General features: G+C 38.5%; 1 protein-coding gene across 3 annotated transcripts in view; it reads right to left on the reverse strand.

The window, feature by feature from the left end:
• Positions 1–6583: 6583 nt before the first annotated feature.
• GLUD1 (glutamate dehydrogenase 1) overlaps positions 6584–25500 on the reverse strand; it is a 34390-nt gene continuing 15473 nt past the window's right edge. Inside the window, exons 2-13 of one of the 3 annotated variants that reach the window (XM_019660500.1) lie at positions 25399–25479; positions 24799–24854; positions 24021–24084; positions 21480–21574; positions 16643–16822; positions 15267–15404; positions 14924–15061; positions 14436–14516; positions 13509–13632; positions 12601–12692; positions 8852–8914; positions 6584–7969 (exon numbers count right to left, since the gene is read on the reverse strand). In XM_019660500.1, coding sequence (XP_019516045.1) covers positions 7850–7969; positions 8852–8914; positions 12601–12692; positions 13509–13632; positions 14436–14516; positions 14924–15061; positions 15267–15404; positions 16643–16822; positions 21480–21574; positions 24021–24084; positions 24799–24854; positions 25399–25479 — 1232 coding nt within the window. In that variant the 3' untranslated portion in view covers positions 6584–7849. The remainder of the gene's footprint in view (positions 7970–8851; positions 8915–12600; positions 12693–13508; positions 13633–14435; positions 14517–14923; positions 15062–15266; positions 15405–16642; positions 16823–21479; positions 21575–24020; positions 24085–24798; positions 24855–25398; positions 25480–25500) is intronic. The other 2 variants (XM_019660501.1, XM_019660502.1) reach the window with 2 other exon arrangements.

The raw sequence follows: 25500 nt of genomic DNA on the forward strand, positions 1-25500 counted from the left end.
TGATTCAAGGACACTCCAAAGGAGGATCATAATTCAGCTTACATGTTCTTTGGGTTTTCCTTGAAATGTTCTTACAGGAGTTAGGGAAGATAATGGACCAATGTGACTAAGAGGTTAGCTGGACAGGCTCAGACAGCTTGAGATGCTTCATTCTGAAACAGGCTTCAGAGAAGCATTGCTGCTGGACAGTCACAAAATCAGGGCAAGGAGGAACTGAGTCCACTGCTTATTGGCTGTTGAAGCCGCTGTTGGACCTCCCCTCCGATATTTGTTAGGTCTGATTGGAGGTAGGGCAGGAATGCTTGTTCTTCTCTCCTTCCTGCTACGAGTGAGTCAGTACCAGAAAGGTTAACATGTTTAAGCAGCGTTTAGCTCAACATTTTGGATTAAAAAGCATTGCTTATTTATGTTGCTGAAAGTTATTTGTTCTCAGCAGAAATTAGTAGAAAAGGCGTGTTAAGAAACAAGTTAGTTGCTCACCATATTTTTGGCTTTCTTTTAGAATTGGCTTCACAAGTTTCTGAACAGCCCAGGAAGCCAATGTTCTGGCTTAGAACATCTGCCACTGTCAAGCTATATCTACAGCTTATATCCTGGTTTTGTTTCTGTTAACTTTTGAATTCCCTCAGTTCAAATCCACTCTCAAAAGGATGAGCGCTGTCAGCAGCAGTGTAAACTGGAACACCCTCTTTGAATGGTACTTCCTCTTAGCAGACTTTACTCTTCAGGTGTACACACGGACGTGCAGATGCCCAAAGGGTGACCAGATTCACTGTGGCGTGTCTGTAACAGCACGAGATTGAAAACACCCTAAAATGCTGATCAGAAATCGCTTGGATGGCAAGTTTTGCTCTGCTTATTAGGTTTGAGATACAATACAGAGATGATATCTATTACTTCTAATGTATTGTAATGCCTCAGTTTGAAAAATAGGACCTGTGTCTAGCTGGCCACCTCTAGAGACTTCATATGTATGACGTGGAATACTCCATGTCTGTTAAGAGTGAAGAAATGTACATATGTCATATGGGAACATGTCAAATCAGTTAAGACATAAAATGTATATGTAGAATAAGCTCATTTTTATACAGCAAACACATAGTATAAAAATAGAAAAAACTCATAGCATATATGTATATATATATATATATATATATATATATATCAAACATATTAACAGAATTCATCTGTGTGTCTGTGAGAATATGAGAAATCTTCATTTTCCACATTAGATAGTATATTTCCATAATGTTTGAATTTAAAAGAAAACCAATACAGAAATATTTTAAAATGGTCATGGAGTGCCCCTATTAGCTTATTCAAGATTGTTTCCTAGTTAAGAGCTACTCAAAGTTTGCTGGTTTGCAACCTTTGTTACTACTGGCAAACAGAGCATTTATAAACTCTTAAGACATTGCCTGGACCTCCAGGAGGGTGGTCAGAGGCCAATTCCTGTTGAACAGGGTACAGATCATCTCAGGTTATTGAACCTGCATGGCAAGTTGTACACGAACTAGTCATATGACGCAGGACCACATAACACAATGAATTAGATTAAGAAACAAACAACCCCCCCAAAACTGGCCCTTCACCAGAGTTGGAGCAGCATTGCCCATGTTCCCTTAACTTTACCTTGCAGTGTGCTGTTCTGGAATAAATACTTCCATCTCTCATTTTCTGTTTACTGTGTGTGTTGTGCAATGAGGGGCATGACATCAACCTCAGGCAAACTCTAAGCATGTTATAAAAAGCAATAGAGTGATGTCAGAAAAAATGGTGCAGAAAGGACCTCCAAAAATTCTCTCCTCTATGAAACTGGTAAATGAAAAAACTGGTAAAAATATAGTCAGAATGAACTTTTCCAGAACTCTGGAAATCAACCAGTCTTACAGCAATCAAGGAAGGACTTATGTAAAACAAATTAAAAACAAACAAAACCTTATTAAGAACAGCAAACTTTGTGATGTTTTTAACTCACCCTATTCTATTCTCATTTCTTCCACATCCCCCTTCTCCAGCTCCACTATAGCCTTGAAAACCAACAGCCTGGCCGTTACTGGAAAGAGCAGAATAGGATTGGAGTTCCTTCAAGGTCTCATTCTCAGAGAACTGTCACTAGTTGACTGGACTGGTGGTTCCTAGGAAGATCCCACTGCAAGGCTGCCTTTATTTGTCCTGATGAGGAGCTCACCTACTGCAAAAAGACTTTTTCCTGGAGATGTTTCTCATGAAACATTTAGAGGCAAATTTTTAGGTTGGTGGCTGCATGAGGTGGAGAAAAACAATTTGGGCAAACAATAACCAAAAAGTGTAAAAAGAAAAACGGGTATAAAATGTCCATAGAGGCTTTGAAAATTCCAACATATTCCTGGGAATCTAAAAGGCCATGTGTAGTCCTGTGCACATGCTCAGGAAAGACCTGAGGAGGCTCAGACTCTCACCTCTGACTACCCTTGAGGCTCTGTGGAAGTAGGAGTGAAAACACAGGTGGAAATGTAAACTGCCTGGCTGAGTGTTGAAGGTGAGGCCCAATAGGCGGTGAGGCCCAATAGTCGTAGAGTCCCTTTGCAAAGACGAGAGACTTACTAGTTCTAGGTACTTAAAGAAATCTCTGTCCAATCATTAGCTGATCACTAAGCTAACTGAGTAGTTCAATAGCCACAAAGAGAAGAGACTAGAGAATTAGTTCAGAAATGTCACTAAACAAACAGCAATAACAAATCTGGGTGGAGGGGTGTGGAATCTGATTTCCAGAGTTGTCACATTATATTATCTAACATGTCCTGTTTTCGGCAAAAACAAAACAAAACCACCCCATAAAGATATGCAAGAAAAGAAATTAAAACCCATTTAAAGGGGGATAAAAGTGGAAACTATGCCTGAATGAAGCCCAGAAATCAGACTAACTAAACAAAAACTTTATATCAACTATTTTAAACATATTCAAGCAGCGAAAGGAAAGCACATCTAAAGAATGAAAGGAAATATGAGACCAATACCAAATAGCGAGTACAAATAAAAAGGTAGAAGTTGTAATAACAAAATAGAAATTCTAGAGTTAAAAGGACAACTGAAATACAAAAAAAATTTATTAGAGGGGTTCAACAACATATTTGAGCAGGCATATGAAACAATCAGTGAATCTGAAGATAAATCAAATGAGATTATCCAACTTGTACAGATAGCAAAACAAATGAAAAAACCCCCCCACAAAACAGAGACTTAGAGACCTCTGAGCCACTATCAAGAGTACCTTATTGCACTGTGTTGTACAGCTGAAACTTATTCTAAAATTAGTTTTTCACAATAAAAAAATGTGTATTTTTATTGTGTATTTCACAATAAAAAATGTGTATTTCACAATAAAAAATAATTTTAAAAAATGCAGAAGAAAAATAAAAATTAAAGAAGCTGAAAGTGGTTGTTGCCCTCCTGCACTGGTACCAAAGGGTATATTTCTTTAGGTTTTTTTTAACCTTTAAACTTATTTGCAGTTTTAAATATGTGTGCATATATTTATTTGGTAAAAATGTTATTTTTTAATGAAAAAAAAAAAAAGAGAAAAAAGAGTACTACCTTATGCATAATGAGAGTACCACAGGGAGAAAAGGGAGCAGGAAGATTATTTGAAGAAACAATGGCTGAAAAGAACAAATTTGATAACAAACATTAATCTACACTTCCAATAAGCTAAAATGAACTCCAAGTAGGATAAACTCAAACAGATGCACACCTAGGGATATCCTAATCAAACGTTTCAAAGTCAGAATCCTGAAACAGAAAAACAAGTCATCACATAAAAGGAAGCCTCAATAAGATTAACAGGTGACTTCTCACCAGAAACCAGAGGCCAGAAGACAGTGGGATGACCTATTCAGTCTCGGGGAAAAGACTGTCAGCCAAGAATTCTATATCCAGCAACCCCACAGCCTCCTCACTTCACATTGGCACAGTCCACTTCACACGGGTGACCCTGTTGTCGTCAGGGGAGACCTGCACGACCCATTCTTGGCCTGTCCCACCAGCTTCCTGACCTGCTTGCAGGATTATAAAGGCCCAAACATACAAGGTTCCTGCAACTCACAGAGGACATTGCTCTGTGTGCTCTCTACTTCAGGCTTCCCAGGGGAGAGAGGGCTTAGAGAAGAACCCATCTCTACTCAACTCACAGGATAAAATAAAGTTTGGGTGATAGGCAACTGGACTCCCTGAATGGTTGCTGAGGTTCAATGCTAAGCTGGTGGTTGTTTTTTTCATTTTAATTGAGGTGAAATTTACATAATATACAATTAACCATTTAAAAGTATACAATTCAGTGATATTTAGTGCATTCAGAATGTTATGCAACCATCACTTTTCTAGTTTCAAGCCTTTGTCACCACCTCAGAAAAACACCCTACACCTATTAAGTAATAAGTCCTCATCCACTCCCCCACACCCTGATAACTACTAATCTGTTTTATGTGTCTATGGATTTACTTATTCTGGATATATCACATAGAAACAATCAGACAATTACGGAAACTTTTGTGTCTGTCTTCTTTCATTTAGCATGTTTTTGAGGTTCATCTAAGTTGTAGCATGTATCAGTATTTCTTTCCTGTTTATGGATGGATAATATTCCACTGTAGGTACATACTACAATTTGTTTATCCATTCATCCACTGATGGGCATTCTAGATTGTATCTATCTTTTGGTTATTATGAATAATGCTGTTATACACATTGATGTACAAGTTTCTATGTGGACATGTTTACATTTTGTTGTGTATATGCCTAGGATTGGAATTGCTGGGTCATATGGTAATTCTGTTTAACATTTTAAACAGAATTTTTAGAACTTGTCTAACTGCCAAACTGTTGTCCATAGTGGCTGTACCATTTTACAATCCTACTAGTAATATACAAGGGTGTGTGTGTGTGTGTGTGTGTATCTCCAGACTATGTAAAAAACTTTTACAACAATAAAGATAATAACCTAATTAAAAAATGGACAAGGGATTTGAATAGAATAAAAACATCTGAAATTGTTGCCTCTGGGGAATAGAGAATGGTGAGGTGGGTATATGAATTGAAGGGAACAAGTGATTTTTACAATAAGAACCATTTGATTCTCTACACCAGTATTCTCAATAGGGTGTGACTTTGCTCCTGGCTGGGGGTTGGGGGTGGGTCGGTGGGTGGGGACTGGACAGTGGGCGGTGGGACATTTGGCTATCTGAATACATTTTTGATTGAGACAGTTGAGAGGTGCTAAACATCCTACAATGCATAGGACAGTCCCCCAGTTACCTGGCCCAAAATGTCAATAGTATTGAGGCTGAGAGATAGTATTGAGGCTCTGTCCAAACTACATGTAAGCTGTGATAAAAAAACAAACACAAGCCAATACAAGTTATCCGTGGGCAAAAAACCCCCCAAAAACTTTGAAATCATAATACCCATATTACAAAGGAAAAAAAAATTCTTTTGCAGAGGTTTCTGTGCAGTTTACAGAAATAGTTTATTTCACGCGCCATGCTGACTGCCTTAATGTATAGCAGGGCTAAGAAAACCTGCCAGGAATGTTTGGGGGAATTTACCTAAAGCTTGTGAGTTAAGATTCCAGGTTTTTATTTATTTTTAATTTTTAAAGTACATCACCAATCCTGGTAATTGAGTTGCCAGCACTGCTTAAAAAAAAAAAAAATCAAGCTTTTTGTTCTCATTTCCCTAAACTTTACAAGGGTAAAACACATTTTGGTTTAGAAGCTCATGAGGCAACAGTTAAACTGACCAGAAGTTTCTAACTCAAAGCTCCAGGAAACAAAGTTGATACTAGTGCTATGTTGTCTTTACATAGCTAACATGGACAATACCAGTTTTCTAACACAAACATCAATAATACATATCTTTTATCAAATCTTTAGAAAAATCACTACAAATACTCCAAAGGCCAAGACTAAGACTTATTATCCTGCTTTCACAAGACCTAAGTCTCCTATCCCACCCAGTATTGTTACAAATATTCTGGAACTTGTTTCCATATTCCTTCCCCCACAACAAACTCTACTGTTCCACCTAGAGTACAAGCAGACACCAGCAGCTCAGGAAGGGGCTCACTGTCCTGGGGCTTGCCTGATGTGATGCTCAGAGCCACGGACAGGCAGAATTAGGACAAAGCAGTCCAGCTGGAAGTTATGCTCCAGATTTGGTAGCTAAGTAACTGGTGGAATCAGGTCTAGAATCCAGTTCTGCTGATTCCCGTTAGTATTCTGTCTTAAATTGATGTATTTTGTGGATAAGTGATTAAAAACAAAACCCTAGTCAATGAAACCTTCCTTCATTAAAAAAAAAGGCACTAAAAAAATCACTTCAGTATATTAGCTTTAAGCACTAGAAACTCTTCCCTAAGAATAGACATTGATGTTTTTCAATAGAATGAAACAAAAGAATTCAAGAATAACATTTGGGCAGCTCATGATATAGTGGAAAGTAACGTTACATAGGTGGTTGTTTCAAAATTTCAGAAACCCAACTGTATTCCTGCCATCTACTAAAAGAGACATTATTAAATATAAAGACACAGAAAAGAAACATAAGCTTTGGAAAAGGTAGACTTTTAATAACTGCTTTTATCACCAGGTTAACTCATGCAGTTACAAAGTAGTTAGAAATTTCTGAAAGGATATTATTGTTAAAAAAAGAAAAAGCTCATTCTTACATAAATAATATCTAACACTTCATTGGGACACTACTTCAAGAGGCCTTCGCAAAATAACTCCCAAACACAACACTCCACCCCAGGTTGTTTTCAGGCTGCTGTTAAGGAAGCTGTGTGTAGAATGCGAGGCCTCTGAAGAGGACACAGAGTCAGGCGAGTCGGGCCATTGGCAAAGCTCAGAGCCTCAGCCAGACTCCACAGAGGGAGCCCATGTAGTTTTTTCTGGGACTCTATGTGAATTATTGTTCAATCAGTCAACACAATAGATTTTCAAAAGAAGACCAATTAATTAACATGATAATGAGGTTACAGCATTCTTTGGACTATTTGTCATAATTGTGGTTAGTGAATTCCGACAGTCTTAACAAAAATAGCCTCCATCATTTGCTACTGAATGATATGTATGAAGATAACTTAACTCTCCACTGGGCTTTCTGTTTTGCCGGACAATATACTATTGATAAGCTATAAATGATACTGTTTTGTTATAAAAATACTAGTTTTCATTCATTATGTTTATAGGCATTCACTGCTGGAGTCAAGGTTAGGCTTATTGAGTGATTAAAGGCAATTTTATTACAGCAGCATGTACTTATTTTATTCTAAAAGAATAAAATGTATAAAGAGAAATAGCTTTTATTTTTGTTTGCAATCTGTAAAATTGAGTTCTTTTGCTGATATAAAATACCAATAACTCACTTGAGGACCATGCCACCTTCTGAAAATGCCACACCCCTGCTTTTGAAGCATGTCAAAGTTACAGCCTGTCTCAGACTTGTCCAGAGCTGAAGCAGCAAGCGACTGTGCCTGGCCAGCAGGTCCTCTCCCGGCCTCAGCTCTGACTGCTGGGGGGCAGCCAGAGAGCAAGGCAGCATGGCCAGACAGAAGAGACGTTTTATTTAAAGGCAAAGTACCCAATGGCTCTGTGGCATCGTTCATTTCTACTTTCACACTCATCAGCTTTGTACATGATCCCCTAATCTTAATTTCTTTTTAAGGGGCTGATTTGGATTGACTTGTTGAGAATAGTGTCCATTACCTATGAAGTCATGAGAGCAAGATTTCTGTGGTTACTCGTAAACTTGTGATGATAGGTCTACAGATGAAGAGGTGAAGAGTGTGGTGAAGAAGTCAGCTACAATCCGTCTATGTGAAGGTCACACCAGCTTCATTGTACACCTTGAAGACTTTCTCAATGGCGTTGACGTAGGCAGCTGTTCTCAGGTCCAACCCCAGGTTATACTTCATGGCCGTGCGCATGATTTGCTGAAATGAAGGAGAGAACAGTGAAAACCACACCAACTCAAGCATCTAGGCCACAAACACACAGGCACATATGGACCCGGTGCCAGTTACCTGTCATTATTTCAGTGTAGGACTTGGGCAGCCAAACAGAAACTACTCAGGCAGTAGAATAATCTCTAGTCAGAAAGGACTATATATTTCTCTAGAATTAAACAAACCACTGTGTAGGCAGCAGTAAGAAGGTGTGAGCTGTCTCTGTGCCCTTTAGACATCCTGTTATTTGGAGCCAGTTCATTTGATACATTTTGTGATAATTTAAAAAAACTAAGAATGGGATGATGAAAATGGTCTGGAGTTAGTGGTGATGGCTACATAGCCCTGTGAATATACTTAAGGCTGCTAAATTATATTTTTTAATTTATATACTTTTAAAGTGTAAATTTATGGTATGTCAATTATATCTCAATAAAAAAATAACAACAAACACAACCTTCTTCTTATTTAATAAGTTTGTGATATTTCAACTTAGAGCCAAGTCATCATAAAGCCTTTTACTTATACCAAATTCCATAGTGACACAGCTTCCTATATTAGTATAGTAGCTATAATATAATGGAGTGATGCACTGAGCTGTACCCAGTTTGGCTATTTGATTTTTAGCTAACCACCTAACATCACTCTTTCCTAACTTGTTATTATTATATATTTCCATAAGACTGTAAACAGACTGAAGACCCCCAAAACACTGCTCATCATTTAAGACTGAAAAAGCATGCATTTTGCTGCATACAAGTGAGGAACAGGTAAACAAGCTGCTGTTTTCTAACGCTGCATGTGCACACACGATCTGCACCTGCGCACACAATCTGGCGGCTGAGATGCAAACAGCACATGCATACGTACCCTGGCAGAGCGCTCCATAGTGTAAGCTAAGCCAGAGTGCACGATGTCTTTCTCGGATGCCCCCTATGAGGAAAAAAACCATAAACTTAATAAAACTACACAAACATATGCTTCACTGCACCTATGTGAGCAAAGGATTCTAAAGTCAATATATAGCCCAGACAGAATTGTAAAGATATATGTAATTTCTGTACAATACGTTGATACCTAGTTAAGCAGTTGTATTTTAATCACAATTTAGTTTTCATTATATTTGACAGCAAACAAATACTCATGAAATAAGATAATGGTAAAATAACACAGAAAAGTCTGAACCAAGAAACATGAGGGCAAATAGTGAGATCAGCATCGGCCACCCATGTGAGATGCAGTCACACACCGCCACACGTTATACCGTTCTTGTCACAGGGCACTCACTACTGTTCCTCTGCAGAACAGGGACAAGACACAGGCACAGAAAGGCATCTGCTTGCCTCCAATAACAGCTCTGGGGTAGAATCTGACTGTATTCACCAACTTTTAAAGCTGGGCGAATGTTAGCAGTTCTAAGTAACCCCCTTAATTCTACCTACTGATGAGGAAACTGGACCAGAGAAGTTGGCCAAGTTTACAAATAGCTATTTTTAGAGCTGGGATATAACTCAGGTATCTCAACCACCAAGCCAGCTCATTGCTTTCCCATGCCAGTTATCTCAACAGATTCCCAATGGTCAATTTCTTTCAATAGATTCCTCTAATTTGTGTTTTGGAATGCTTTCTAAAATTTTAGGATAATTAACTATCACTATAATATGACATATATAGCTATCAAACACATATCCTGATATGCCAGATAAAAACTTAAAAAATGGGTCACGACAAAAATTATCTGTGTTGAACTTCAGCCAATTAATACTCTATTCAATTAAGAAGGTACATTTCTATAACATCTGTATCAACTAGGAAACATTTGGATTAAACTTTGTTTTGTTCCACCAAGTTAGGAAGAAGAAATAAACTTGCTTTACAGGTGAAATACTGCTGTTTCTTTGACTCATTCATCCACCATTTATTGAATACCTACTATGTGCCAGGCACTCTTCTAGGCACTGGGGACACAGCAGAAAACAATGAAAATCCTATTCTCATGGAGTTTATATTGTAGTGGGAAGAGACAGCATATATGTGGACTTAAAACCCCGAGGCTGAATGAGATCACCACCATTTTGAATTCTTACAGAGAACTGGTCCAGGGACCAAGAACTTCCAATGGTAAGCTAGTGGAGAGCTAACAGGATGAGTACAAGGCAATGAGAAGGAATGGGTAGTGAAGTAGGAAGAAAACCAAGACAACGTGGTATCCTGAAAGGTAAAAAAATAGGTTTGGGGGTGGGGGGTGATCACTGTGACAACAGTTGCTGACAGGATTTGGTGATGCCAATGTCACTGGTTACCTTGATAAGAATGAAAGTTTGGTGGAGTGATGGGCATAAGAGCATAAGAGTAGGTTTCGAGTATATAAGAACTGGAGACAGAGAATATACAACTCTTAAGGAAGTTTGCTATAAGGGAAATAAAAAAGGAAGAGGAAGTGGGATTTATATGTTTTTAAGACAGCATTTGGTACACTGATAGAAAAGACTGAACAGAAGGAGGACAGATAATACAGAAGAGAGAGGGGAAGACTGGCGCAAGCAGTGCATATGAGAGGTGAGAACAGGCCATCGGATGCCCAGAACAAGAATTGGGCTTAGATGGAAGCACAGCGAGTTGCTCTGTAACAAGAGGAGAGATGACACAAGACAGGTACAGATACCGGGAGCTGGGTACATATGGAAGTTCTCTGACTGCTTCCATTTTCCCTGTGAAAATACACCAGGTCATGATCTGGAATGCAGCGGAGAGGAGAAAATATGATATAATCAACCAGGAGAATGAAAATAATGGAACAGGGAAAAGCAGTATAATTGCTGGGAAGCTGAGAACCTACTTGAGGTTAGTGGTCAAGATCTGAAGAGTCAACAGGGCCTCCAGCTACAGGGGTGCAGGCTCGGAGGGGGCAGAGATTTGGGCTTCATCACGGTTCATATGATGATGCAAAACAAGAGTGGGAGTCACCGTAATGATGGGGCATGGAACTGAAGTCAGATAAGGGGAGAACTCAGGACACTCGAGGGTGATGAGGGACAGTGAAAAGATGGTAGGGCAAGTGATGCAGGTCCTGGCAGGGCCAGAGCATGGCTGAGAAGGGGGAAAACAGAGGGAAGGAGCTGGAAAAAAACTGGTTTTTCAACTGACACTTTATTACAAGACTCCTGGTAACAGGCAAGTCAGTAAGAGGTGAGAAATAGCACTAAAATCTAAAATTAGAAGCAACGAAAGCATTTGAAAATTGGGAGACCAATACATTGGTGAAGATTATTTAAAAAGGATGAAAAAGAGAGTCATCATAGCTGTCTTCCTAACTAACTGGCTGTCTTCTCTCTGTACTCCCTCTTGAGGTTTTTCCATCTGAATGACGGCTATATGCCAGGCAGGTGCTGGAACACGGGGTGACCACAGGGAGGAGCTAGAGGCCCACTGAAGAGCAGCAGCAGTCCTGACAAGGCACAGTAGTTACTTGTGATGGAAGGATGCGGGCAATTCTGGCACGCAGAGGGGACTTTCAGGGAAGGCCACAGAAATTTGGTGATGCCTAAGCAGGGTGAGGGGTGGGGCATTTCAGACAGAGGGGCCAGAGCTAACAGAGACATGGCTCTGGGAAAGAGGAAGGCTCCTTTAGGGGAACTGTTAGTACCTAGAGTGGCAAAAGCATTTTCTTCAAAATAAAACCCTTAACGTTTTCCCATGTTTCAATACAGTCTTATTTTCCATGACTGAATATTTCATTTCAGGAGAAAATATATAACTTAGTCATTTTCCTGCCACATACATGAACAACTGTTAAACCTAATTTTAAAAACTGACTGCAAACACAGTTCCAGTGACATCATCATCGATGGAGTCATTCCTTCCCTTCAGAATTATATTCTTAGCATAAATTCCCAGAGGGGATGTTATTATAATGTCAAAAAGCTTCAGGAACACTTTACTAAGGCTTCAGTTTTTCCAGAAAGCTGCACTAATCTGCATTACTATCAGAATAAGGGTACAGCAGCTTCACCAGACATGAAGAGTGTAAGCTCCATGAATTATTTTTGCTAGTTTAATACATTAAAGAAAACTTACTTAATTTGTATTTCTTTAACAGCAAGGTTAAACGTATTTTTTTGGCCCATTTCCTCTGACTTTGTTTTTCAAGTCTTCTGCCATTTACTGGTGAAGAAGTTCTCTGAGTGTATATGCTATTCATATGCCCTGTCAATAGCTAATTCATATAAAACCCCTTTTCTAATCTGTTTTCTTTAGCTCTCTTATTTGTATCCAAACAGCAATTCCAATTTTTCATATAGTTCTACCTAATGTTCTTTTCATTTCTCTGACGCTTAAAAGAGTTAAAATACATAAAAATTCTTGGCAATTACATTAGAATCACTTGTTGAGTCACCTGAATTGAGAAGGTACCAAAAGCAGAACCATTAGTTATTAGTTTTAAATTAGGATTCTTACTCCAGTTTTAGAACATAATGAAAGAGGAAGGTACAAAGCAGAGCTAAGTCATGTAATTACCATCAGGGTGATTACATCCTGTCAACTCAATCTACTTGACCTAAGTCTAAAGAGAGCAGGTAGCGTGTGTAAAATACCAACTCTGTCACAAGCACACTCACCGATATCCTGTCTTGGAACTCTGCTGTGGGCACAACAGGGATAGTTCCACCATGCTTTCCAAATTTTCTTTCCAAACTCTCTTGAACAGACACTATGAAAAGCCAAGAGATGAAGACATTGCTAGTAGAAAAAAATATCAAGTAGAACCAAAAGTTGTCCCAAACTATATCCACAACCCAAAGACTAACAGAGTTTTAGAAACCTTCGACACTCATGACACGAAAGAGTTAATCATTTAAAACTCAGTTAAAAAGGAATACAGCACTTGGCCAAGTTCCTATATAAATGTGAATTTAGGTCACTGCTCTGTTTCCATAACACCCATTATCAGGGTTTTTTTCCTTGGCTCTTTAAAAAAGAAAATGCCGAGGAAAAAAGAAACGGAAATAGATGGATCATTTCACCCAGATCTGAGTGGGCTGAGCAGAGAAGCTCAGTTGGAGGTCTTGGTCTTATTTCAGCTTGATGAAAATTCTACTGTTAACTCTAGAGCCTACTCTAGTCAAAGAAAAACAGTATTCTCATCAGAAGACTGGAAACATTCTCTAAATAGGCCTTTATTAAGTGCAACCCGAGGTAGAAATGGAAGCGTATCAATAGGAATTCCCGGTTTAAAATGACACTCTTTCTATTAGTAACTTGTAGGTTATGCTTTGGGAACACTGCATCACAGAACACATATTTGAACATAAAAATATATGTGAGAGAGCTAATATATTACCCATAAAGAAACTGTACATTTTGGTCTAAGACTCATGAAGACAGGATAATATAGTTTTCTGTTCTGAACTTAACTTAAATTCTTTAGAATTACAAAAAGGAAACTAGTCCTCGTAAGTGTAAGCTTTTCCCAGCCTTCTAGCTGGCCCAAAAGATTTATTTGGAGAACAAGATCATCAGAACTTACTGAGCAAGTGGTAGTTAGAATCCCTTTCATATTTGAAGGTCAAACGGCCATAGCTGACATGATTTAGGTTCTTCAGCCACTCAAAGTAAGACACTGTCACTCCTCCAGCATTCAAGTAGAGATCCTATACACAAAAACACACAGGAGACACCAAAGAAATGAGAAGACAATGGTGTCAATAAAAGCTTACAATAAGCATAGGCGCTCAATTTTAGTATCAAAGCAGATTAAGCTTCAAACTTCCCAAATATATCTTAAGACAGTATCAGGAATGTCACACTTAAATGTAACAAACCCCCTTCTCAATACATCTAAGGTTTTATTCCATTTGGAAAAAAAAATAATTTTTTGGTTTATTAATCAAGGATTTGATCAACTTAGGTTAGAGACTCTTCTCCACCAAAAAAGTTTTTAGACAAAATTGTTTGCCCACTAACCATATGATTGGATTGTCCATAGGGTATTGCACCAGAAGAATGGTGTTCCCTCTCTGACCACCTAAGGGCAGTCATTTCTGGTCAATTGAATTTTTTAAGTGCTTTCAGCAAAGAGGGTTCTTCAAAATGCATCACAAGTCCACACTAACTACCAATTTCCAGTAACCTTTTGGTAGAGACCCCATGCTTATCCACTGAAAAACCTAACACATATTCCTCATATCAGCTTTCTGAGTAAAGCAGCAGGGACATTTGAAATGCATAAGGTAAATAGCTTGAAGTTGGAAGAAAATGTTCAGGTCAAAGTGAAAATTGACAGGGTTATTATACTAACCATGCTTCTACTTTATTTTTTTAAATACAAAATAAAGATGAAGAATTCACTACAGCTTGGGACTAACAATCCCCACGCCCCTCAATTTCTTCCAAAAGACAATTATGATTCAAAAAAGACAAGTACATATAAAACTGGCAAACACAGATGACTTACTGGAATAACCATAATGTTCCTCTCCAGGAAAATCTTGTCAGCTTCTGGAGTTGTCGGTCCATTGGCACCCTCAGCGATGATCTTTAAGAGTCAGGAAATATAGAAATGCCAATAACACCACTAAATCCCCTCCACTGAATGTAGATGTGCATATATGGGCAGGGAGTTGTGCGGAGAAGTATAATTCCAGATTAAATCAAATTAACGAAAGTTATTTTGCTCTATATAAAGTACATAAAACTATTCTTCACCTTGTGATTTCCATAACTACTTTTTGGAAGTTTGGTTTAAGAGGAAACCCATGGTGATAGTGATACAACTCTGTGAATATACTAAAAGCCATTGGATTGTACACATAGGTGAATTGTATGGTATGTGTATCATATCCCAATAAAGCTGTTGAAAAAGAAACCCAATGAGCACTTTTCTATGACTCTCAATGTCATCTACATTAGTGAGGCTGAATCCAGTCTCCATTCTGCCCTCACCTTGGCTTTGATTCTGGGTGCATTGGACTTGGTCAGCTGCTTCTCACTGGCAGCAGGGATCAGTATGTCACAGTCGGCCTCCAGAATGTTCCCTTCATAAAGCTTTGCCTTGGGGAAGCCCAGGATGGATCCATGTTGCTGCAATTGATTGAGAACTAGAATGAACAACTACACCAGCGCTTAACTGCTTATTATATTTAGTGCCTATGATATGAAAACTCAGTTATCTTTAAAGCTCGAGTTATATTAAAAAAAAATAAGCGATAGAGATAGATTTCAATAAGATATTTTCACTTTACAATATTCATAGTAGTCAAACTGTTCAGATATTAGATTAGCATACCAATTTGTAGTCTTCCAGTTCCTTTGGGTCAATACCATCTGGATTCCATATGCTCCCATCGGATTCACCAACACCAATACATTTAGCACCAAAGCGATGCAAGTATCTCATAGAGTGCAGGCCCACATTACCAAATCCCTGTACAGAATAATTATATATGACACAAAAACCAAATGCTTAGTGTAGGTAGATGGTAAGAGTCATATTCTGACCAATACAACTGACATTCTATTAGAAGTAATTCTCAAAATCCTTTTGTCAAAAGAAACAATGGACTAAACGGCTTCTCTTCAACAATAAATTTCTATGTTTAAGAATGTGGAACTCTGGCCGCCGGAGTGGCGCATTGGTTACGAGTTGGCTTGGGACGCCAGCTCTGAGCAGCAGGGCCCCAGTTTGGATCACACATGAGGGCCAGTGACGCTGCGCCCTCTACAGCTAAGATGGTGAACAACAGCTCGACCTGGAGCTGGGCTGCCATGAGTCGCCGGCGATAGCGTAGGCTGCAGTGGAGCAGCAGTGGGTTCCTGTAAGCTACGGTAAGCAGCTGGCAGACAGCGTGAGCTGCCAAGAGTCGCTGTGAGCGGCTGTCCAGTGACCGGCTACCGATCTGCCTCTCCAGGGAAGAGCACAACGATAATACCAACATGGGCCAGTGAAGTGACGTCCTCCACAACTAGACTGAAAAACAAAAGGACCGCAACCTGTCTGTTTCCCCTGCCTGATTCCCAAACGCTGTGCCCCTTCCCCAATTTCCCAATAAAATCTTAAAGGAAAAAAAAAAGAAAAAAAGAAAGAAAGAAAAAAAAAGAATGTGAAACTCAACCCTTTGTTATCTACAATCATGAGTCCTGAAGAAGTTTAGTTAGGGGCAGCCATTTTGGTTTATAAAGAAATGGAAGAGGTGTCAGCCATACCACCCAGGTCAGTCCTTGATGACCAGATGTGCTAACAGTCGTAAAAAGGTAAGTCAGTAAATGGGAGGAATGTGAATTCTATTTCAAAACAGCACTCAATTTAAACTTCTCTAAGTAAAATAATCAAATACCAAGCCAATTCTTTCTGAAAGCTGAAATTTGGATCACTGTGCAAACCTTTATGTATACCCCTAATAGTTTAAGAGACATCCCCTTCTGGATACAGTTTCAATGCAAACATTGACCAACAGAAGTTGGTGATAGTTTCATATGTATCTGAGAGATAATCTAAATCAGTTTTAGTCACATGAATCATACCAAGTTCAAACAATAAAGGATATAAGAAAAAGAACCATTCTAAAACTTAAGAGATTCAAAAGAATCAAATTTCTAAAAGCACAAATTTAAAAACTTACTTTATGTATATCAGTTTTTCTTTAAGAAAACAAAAATTTTTACCTGAACAATAAATGTTTTATCTCCAAACCCTGGTGTCATTCCTAAAATGCTCATGTAAGAAGCTTCATTGATGAAGTTTTCAATCCCATGGAAAACTCCCCGGCCAGTAGCAGAGATCCTTCCGTGGATTCCACCCTGGCTGATGGGCTTCCCAGTGACACAGGCATGGGCGTTAATATCCTGAAAGAGAGAGCCAAAACTTCAAAGATGAAACGTCAAGGACAATTTCTATGATGAACCGATATAATGAAATATTAAAGCTAAAACACATTCTCATTTAACTAAAATATGCTCATTAGGAGTGTGTGTGTTTAACGTACACTTTCATCAGTAGGGAATGTCTCACTTTTCCAGATTTCTTTTCCTAGATATTATATAGACTATATTTTCCAATGGGAGAAACAGGGTGTTTAGGAATTTAACATCAAGTAAGTACAAATAACAGTGTCACAAAAGTACAGATAGTTCAGCTTAAAACTACTATTCCTTCAACAAACATTTAAGCCCTACTAAGTCAGGGTACATCCTACCCTTAAGCGTCTTGAAATCTACCATAAGATGAGTATGTCATCAAAACAGAGATTAAGATAGGAAGAGGCACTGTGGTGCTCTCGAATGGGAAGACTCAATGTTTTAAAGATATCCTTCTGTGAAACTAATCTACAAATTCAATAAAATGCTACTTTTTAAAAAGAACTTTAAGGGGAAGCCAGTTAGCTCAGGTGGTTAAGAGCACAGGCTCATAACACCAAGGTTGCTGGTTCGATTCCCACATGGGCCATGGAGCTGTGCCCTCCACAACTAGATTGAAACAACTACTTGACTTGGAGCTTATGGGTCCTGGAAAAACACACTGTTCTCCAATAAAATTTCTTTAAAAAAAACTTTAAGTGCTGTAAGAAAGGAGAGAAGGTTCACACTCCCCTTGAAAAGGATGGAAGAGGCCCTCGGGCCTAACAACACACATACGGTTAAGGCAACAATGGCATCGAACCATTGTTTTTGAAAGGAGAACTCTGGGTGGTGAACACACAATGTAATAATACACAGATGATGTGTTACAGAAATGTACACTTGAAACCTATGCAATTTTACTAACCATTGTCATCCCCAATAAATTTTAATAATACAAAAGAACTTTAAAAGAAAATATTCAAGTTCACCTAAAAAAGTGGGTCAGCAACAGTAAATACTCAAGGGGGGAAAAAGACAACAAAATAATTAGGGGTTGTCAGGGAAATTTGGAATATTTACCAAAATAAAAATACCCATTAATCCAGAAACTCTGCTTCTAAGAATTTAGTTTTTTTGTCTATTTAGTATGGTATCATTTGGGGGGTAAGACACAGAGGCCCACACCTTGTGAGTAGAGAACCTCTGGTATCAGCAGTTAACTTGGGGAAGTGAAGTGGGTGGAGGAGTAACAGTTTTCACCACCACCTTTCTGTACTCTGAACTGATTATGTGCATGGATTCTTGTTCAGGAACGAGTATAATTAGGAAAAAGAAGAAAGGGCTTGGGAGGGCTTCCCTTCTAAGACATTAAATATATTATAAACTGTAGCAAACAGTGCAGAATGGACAAGTTGACTAGTGGGACAGGAGAAACTAAATAGTCCAGTTATATATGTAGGTAATCAATATAAAATGAGGAAAGCATTTTCCATCAGTGGCTAGAGTGTGGACTATTTCATAAACTTAGTAAGGCAATTTGCTACCCATGTGAAACAAGATAAAGTGCTTACTTCACACCTTACCCTCTACCCCCAACGTATGTCCTAGCTAGGTGAGTTAAAAAGTGACTGTCTTTATCTGTATTGTTTAAATATTTTTACAGAGAGACCTTAGAATTGTATTACTTGTATTAATATAACCACCAACAAAAAGAATAAAAATAGGAAAAAAAGCAGTCTAGTAAAGTGATTTACAGAACTAGTAGTTTTCCCACAGTTTTCTTTCACAAATAATTAACACTTATGAATACAGAATTGCAAACTCAGTGCCAAGTGCTTTTAAACAATAGGAATGCAAATGCGGGCGCTGACAGCAGTCTTGCCCATCTGAGGTCAGGCATGGAGCCAGCTGCCAGGGCCTCAGCATACCTAATAGTCCTGGAAGCCCAGGGAGGAGAACGCACTCTCCCTCTAACACCGGCTCTTCCGGGGGGGGGGGGGGGGGGCAGACAACAGGAGCTGTGTGGTTTAGGTTCATGTCTGGAAATAAGTAACAAAAACTATGGCTTCCTTACCTTAGAGTCCTGATTTTCAATTTCTTATCATTCAAAGGAAAAATCTACCAGTACAGTCCAAGGTTTTAGCTGGCAGTGCTTCACAAAACTTTCTTTTGCTGTCACCAATGGGAATGAGCTACGAATAACAATATATTGTCTACCACTTTGTATTATTCTATCTAGTGTCTTGCTTAAAAGGAACAAAAAAATAAGAGACCGTACCTAGAGTTCATTTAACATAAAAAGGTGACATGGAAAACAACTAAACAAAATTCTATGAAGTGTCTCATACTGCTCTCTTGTATTTCAGGGTATTTGTGCAATTGACCTGATGTGGTATTTATAAATATTTACTTTTTGGGTGCTTACTAAGGGCTGGGTACTTTTCTAAGTGCATTGTATTATTATTCATTTAATCCTCATGACTGTCTCGTGAAGCAGGTACTATTATTGTTGTCATTTTACATATGAGGAAACCGAGGCACAGAGCGCTCACGACACTTGCCACAGGTCACAGAGCTGGTGCATGGAGAAGGCAGTTCTAAAATCCAGGCTGTCTGCCCATGCTCCCCACTACGGACTGCACCCCTCAGAAAATGAGACTGTTCTCTACACTCCTGTACCCGAGAGGCTGCAGCCCCCTTCCTCCCTCTCTCTCAGAGGAAGAAATATTCTTCCTCTTTTCCAAGGCTTATCTTTCCACTAGGGCCCTTCAAAGGAAAATTCACTAGGCCTTTATTCCCTCGGAAGACTTTGCTACATCTACCATTCCACATTTCTCTTACATCATCTAGCTCTTGCACTAATGAATCTGTGGCCTAAAGCCAATCAACATGCCAAATAACAACAAAAATCTTTTTCTTTGGACAATAACCATCTTTCAAGCTGTCTTCTCTCTCCAGTACACTTTTCTTTAGTGGAGGCTACTCTTTGTGCCCTACTTCCCTTTCTTGAGATACTCCTGAAGCCTGGTTCCCATCTCACGAGTCCACAGACAAACCAGCTGCTGAATTGGTCCTCAGTGCTTTTCATTCTTTTATAACTGACTGCTTTCTTCGCCTAAATAGCTCTTCAATCTGTCCATTTCTCTCCAATGCTAGGGCAGGCTAACATCACCTCTCCTTCTGGGCTCCTTATAGGCCTCTGCCTCTAATAATTCCATTCTCTGCCGCACAGAGTGAAGCTGAGAAAGCACACTTAGCTGTGTCACACACCTGCTCACAATCAGTGCTTCTGTTTTCAAAACAAAGGCCAAAGTCCTGCTGTCACCTACAGGGTGATAACTTGGTCCGACCCTCCTCTGCTGGCCTCTCTTGCGCTCTATTATCTCACTCTCTACTTTGGCTACTAAGGTCTTCCCTCAGTCTCTCAAGTTCACCTCTTCTGCACATCGGGACCATTACCCAGGTGCTTCCTTATGCCTCTAACACTCGCCCTGCCCTTCCTTCCCCTAGCTGATGTCTGCTCATCTTCAGAGGGCAGACCAGAAGGTTACATCTTCAGTGAAGCCTCCGTAGACTTGGTCAGGCTCCGGTTATTCTTTTCATAGCATCGAAACGTCTTCTAGTATTCATCCCAATGGTACTGACACCTTGCCCACACTTAGACTTGCATATAGTAGGTATTCCACACATATTTTTAAATGAATGACTTTTCCAACTCTCTTTCTCTTCCTACTCCTTAAATGTTTGTTTTTCAGGTATCCATCCCTTTCAGGGACAGAAAGTTATTTTTCCTTCTTGTGTTCTGCATTAGTGGCCCCACTTCACTCAGTCCCTCAAATCAAATCCTTCTGGTTCCCTTTGACTCAACACTGTCCTTCTCCTTGAGCTCACATATCCAGTCTGTCCCGGCGAGGTGCCAATGCTTCTCCCCAGCCAGCTCCTGTGGCTCCCGGGCTAAGAAGACGGATGACACCACGTGGAGGTTATCTCTTTGCTCCAGCACAGCCACCACTGCCTCCAGTCTACTCTCCCAAGGAACAGTCAGCACCAAAGGCTCCCCATGGACAGCAAATACAACAAAACACAGGGCTTGCTTGGTATCTCTGTCCTAGTCCACTTACCTCTTCACTCTTCTATAACATTTTAAAATATGCCTTACCTTCAGACAACCTGAGCTCTCCTGTTTCTCCTCCTAACCCCCAAATCTCCATATGTTCAAATTCTACCCATTTTAAAGGTCTAGCCCAAATAACCCCTCAAAAAAGCCTTCTTTCAGAAACCGTGACCCTCCACCTTTGTGTCACACTGTCACCATAACTTATTTGCTCATGTGCCTTAATTTCTCTTTAACCGAAAGCTCTTAAGGGAAAAGTCAGAACTGAATGCTTCTTTATTTCCTTATTAATGTCTTGCCCCAGTAGGTGATCCCTCTTTGAGGGTCCCATCTCAGCATCCAGGATAGGGTGGCATGTAAGTAAAAGCTCAATTCATGTTCAGTACATTTATGGTTTAAGGATAGAGATAGAAGTAAAAGAAGATGCAAATCAAGATGTGATTAAAGGGGAGGAGAAACACCCACTGAATTCTCTAGTTTCCCATATAATATAAATTGTTATTTCCGTACATAACAAAAGAAGCCCTGAGGCCTTTGGAGAGTACTCACATAGTGCCCTATGGTGCTAGCATAGGTATCAGCAATCCAGGACATCTCCCGCTCGCCCGTGCTCATGTCTGGGGCAGGCACATCAATGCCAGGACCTGGGGGCACAGGGAAAGAGCATTGCACCTATTTTTCTGAATTCCTGAATTACAGAAAAATTCTTAAATACCCTATAGAGAACAGGTCTGAAAGTCCATTCTTTTAAAAACATGTAATCACCCTCAGGAAAGTTAAACTGTCATCACTCAATCCCCTAACAGTATATAAATAAGACGAAAAACTGGCTAAGAGAAATAATTGCTTTAACAGAACACGAGCATAGGGGTAGAGCTGAAAGGGTAATTTTGGTGTACGGAGATATAGGGGAATGGAAACAATGGAGACACCAGGTTATTGCAAGGGAACTTTTTACAAAGTTTACAAAGTAAATGGTTGTAGACTTAACCAGTTTAAGAAGGTGATGCCTAAACTCACACAATAGAATTAATATCAACCTTTCAAAACTTAAAAAAAAAAAACAGAAGAGGAAAGAACACTTCCTGGCTCATTCTATTAGCCAGTCTTATTCTGATATCAAAGACCTCAGAAGAAATGAATCCTGTAGACCAATATCTCTCAGAACAGCATCAAAAAGGATAAAACACTTATGAATAAACTTTAAAAAAGTAGTGTAAAACTTGTATACTGAAAATTACAAAACATCATTGAAAAAAATTATTAAAGACCTAAACAAATGGAAAGACATCCAGTATTTATGGGATGGAAGAGTTAATATGGTTAAGATGGCAATACTCCATAAATTGGTCTGCAGATTCAGTGCAAATCCTATCAACATCCCAGCTGACTTTTTTTTAACAGAAATTGAAAAGCTGATCCTCAAAACTCATACAATGTGACAGGGCCAGGACTCAGACTCAGGTTAAAATTGCAATCTGAAATTCTCTGTAGAAAGGGAAGTAAAAAAAATAATAGAGAAATGACATCAATTCCAAAGTTTTGCCCAGGGCTAGTTCTGTGTCCTGGAGGGAGAGAGAAAGAAATCCTTTGGCCTCTGTCTTATGCTACAAAGATTTCTGGGCCCAGAGGTCGGTTTAGTTGCACTGTTGAGTTAATGAGACTTTTGCACATATGCAAAGAAATCAAATTGCTAGTATTTAAGCTTTCCCTGTTGCAATGAATCACTTTTTAACCTTTGGAACTATAAAGTACTTGTCAATATAGAGAAAATCAAGCTAAATATACTCTGGATATGGGCAATAAATACAACTGAATAAAGTCTGAAACCACTCAAGACTATTAAATACTTTTGAGATTTAGGCTAAGAGGAAATATGGTATAAAAATTTATGAAGGCTATCAATTAGCTGAATATGACTTCAATTCATAAATTTCAGGATTAGTAGGCATCCCTGTGAAGGAGGCAGACAATTCATTAATTAGGTTCAAGTCCACAGTGGTGCGGAGGAAGAGCAGGCATGCCAAGAATCCAAATGTCTTTGAAATTATGTAAGATAAGCCAAATCTGTAAGTTCTAGTGTCACTTACACTTATTTCTGTATTAGTTTATTCATTTCATGCTTTATTTCCTAAAAAGGACGGAAATTTCAAAATAAGGATATCCTAAGTTCATAGGAACTTATCAACAGTGGGGGGACTACTGGGGAAGAAAAACATGGGCAGAAAAAAAGTAGCTTATCTTTTTGATGTTAGCTTTCCTTCTTTAGTTTAACTAAATTGAAAGGGCAAACATTCTAATAAATAATTTGATTTATTTTATTAAAACATCAGAATACTTCTCGAATAAGAAAAGATAGGAAGACTCAGTGTTTGAAAATTAAAGATTAACTAATAAATAATTATACATCACAGAAAATATTCCTATCTCACGAAAAGAACATATGACACAGATAATAATTAGTGTGATATAAAATATCAAGCAAATGAAAATCAGTGCCTTCAGAAATTTAGTCAGTTTGGCAAAAGCTCTAGTAATGCACAACGAGTCTTAGGGATTCCCAAACCAGCTAGTGATGGCAGAGGGAGTCATCAGCAAGGGGCCCCCCCACCTCCCTGACTGTGCCGGCTGCTTTGGAGACAGGCCTGCTTAAGCCTCCAATCCTAAAAGGGATCCAGTTTCTCACTGCTATCAGAACAATAGGATTACTGTTGTAAAACTGCTTTTTATACATTAAAAAATGTTTCTAATACAGGTATTATTTAGTTCCTGAAAGTATGGCCTTGGTCTTTCTAGATGTCACAATACAGATTGTGCAACACTGTTACAGTGATCCAAAGTCTTTACTGTGTACAAGAGGTAGAAGTGACCTCTCCTGGTGTTCACACTGCACACTGGGAACCTGAACTTTTCTGTTAGAGATGTGTTATAAATAGGCCCAGGTATTTCACCATATTTATCATAGAACCCAGTTTCTCAAAGTACAAAGGGCAACTCAATCCATGAATGTACACATAAAAGCAGGAGTTCAAATTAAGACAATTTTTAGATGTTCCCACCCCATGTGGAAACCTACATGGCAACACATACCAATAAAACCCTTCTTTGCTAGCTCCATGGTGAACCTCCTTGTGATCTTTTCCAATTCATTATCCTGTGAAGAAAACAACAGAAAATAAAAACAATGAAAAACTTTTGATAGAAAAGCCACTTGTGGAGATAATAGTTGCGTCATCTTTTCTATTTATAGGAATTTTTTCTATATCTTCTTGTTCTTCTTAGAACTCATCAAGCAGGCATTTCCATTTCAACAATAAGAAAATGAGAGATCAGAAATTAGGTTATATAAACAACTGAGAAGAACTAGGGCTCAAAACCCAGTTCCTGTCTTTGTAATAATATAAGACACTATGAGCAATACTTATGGTATATTTTCATTTAAATGGTGAATTTTTAAAAGAATAAAATGATGTTTATTATGTATGTATACAGATGTTAATTTGGTACTATAAAACATAGTAATAATTAGCTTTAATTATCTTGGAACTGATAGCATAAACAGGTAAGATTTTTTTACCATATTAGTTAAGATAATTGTCACTAGAATCTTGAGATCCTGATATAAAAATCTCAGATTATAGTGATTTATAAACATGGATTAAGTGCCTAAGAATATGGAGGTATTAATTACCCTTTAACCAAGTACGAAAATGAAAAAGGACACGTTAAGCAGGTGACCTTTTATATGGCAAACACTCAATGAATTAATTATTTACTTGTTTTTCCATTCCTTTTAAAAGCAATAGAGACCGAGTAATTTCAAGTCCTTTGTAAATGCACTGCATGCAAATGTCACTTTGATACTTACAGTATAGGTCTTAGGATTGATCTTAACACCAGCTTTGGCACCTCCAAATGGCACATCTGTAATAGACGGCTAAAAGTTGTTATTCCATATAAAGAGTAATAAAATTAAAAAGGAAGAAAGCACTATACAACATTACAAAAATGTGTGATGCTTTAAGCTTTAATTTCAGAAAATTTAAGCAATCAACCCATATTAACCTGTTCTAAAATGCTGTGCTTTAAAATCTAGTGAATAGAAGTTATAAATCCAGGCAAGTTACAATGCATGTTTAATCAGTGTATTTTACTACTTCTGAAAGGTAACAGCATATTTATTTTCCTTCTATGATTTGGTCTTATTTACAGGGTATGGAAAAGGCTTTAAATAAAGATGTTTACTTAAAGAAAATCCAATTAGTTGCTATAAAAAGCTCCCCATTAAAAAAAAAGACTAAATCTTAATTAAAACTAATTTAAAAATGATGTAAACCTTAAACTGTGCAACTTAAAAAAAAATCAGTTCTGCTACAGTCTATTTCTCTAACAGCTTAAAAGTAATCTTGTATGTAAACATATTTCCCCAAAGAGTTCTTATTAGGTAGCAGCAAAGGAAATCACTTACCAACCACTGCACACTTATATGTCATCAGAGAAGCCAAAGCTTTTACTTCATCTACACTCACATCAGTGCTGTAACGTATACCTGGTGGTGGTTAAAAAAAGA

This window comes from Hipposideros armiger, unplaced genomic scaffold (genome assembly GCF_001890085.2).
Source record: "Hipposideros armiger isolate ML-2016 unplaced genomic scaffold, ASM189008v1 scaffold_319, whole genome shotgun sequence".
Classification (NCBI taxonomy): domain Eukaryota; kingdom Metazoa; phylum Chordata; class Mammalia; order Chiroptera; family Hipposideridae; genus Hipposideros; species Hipposideros armiger.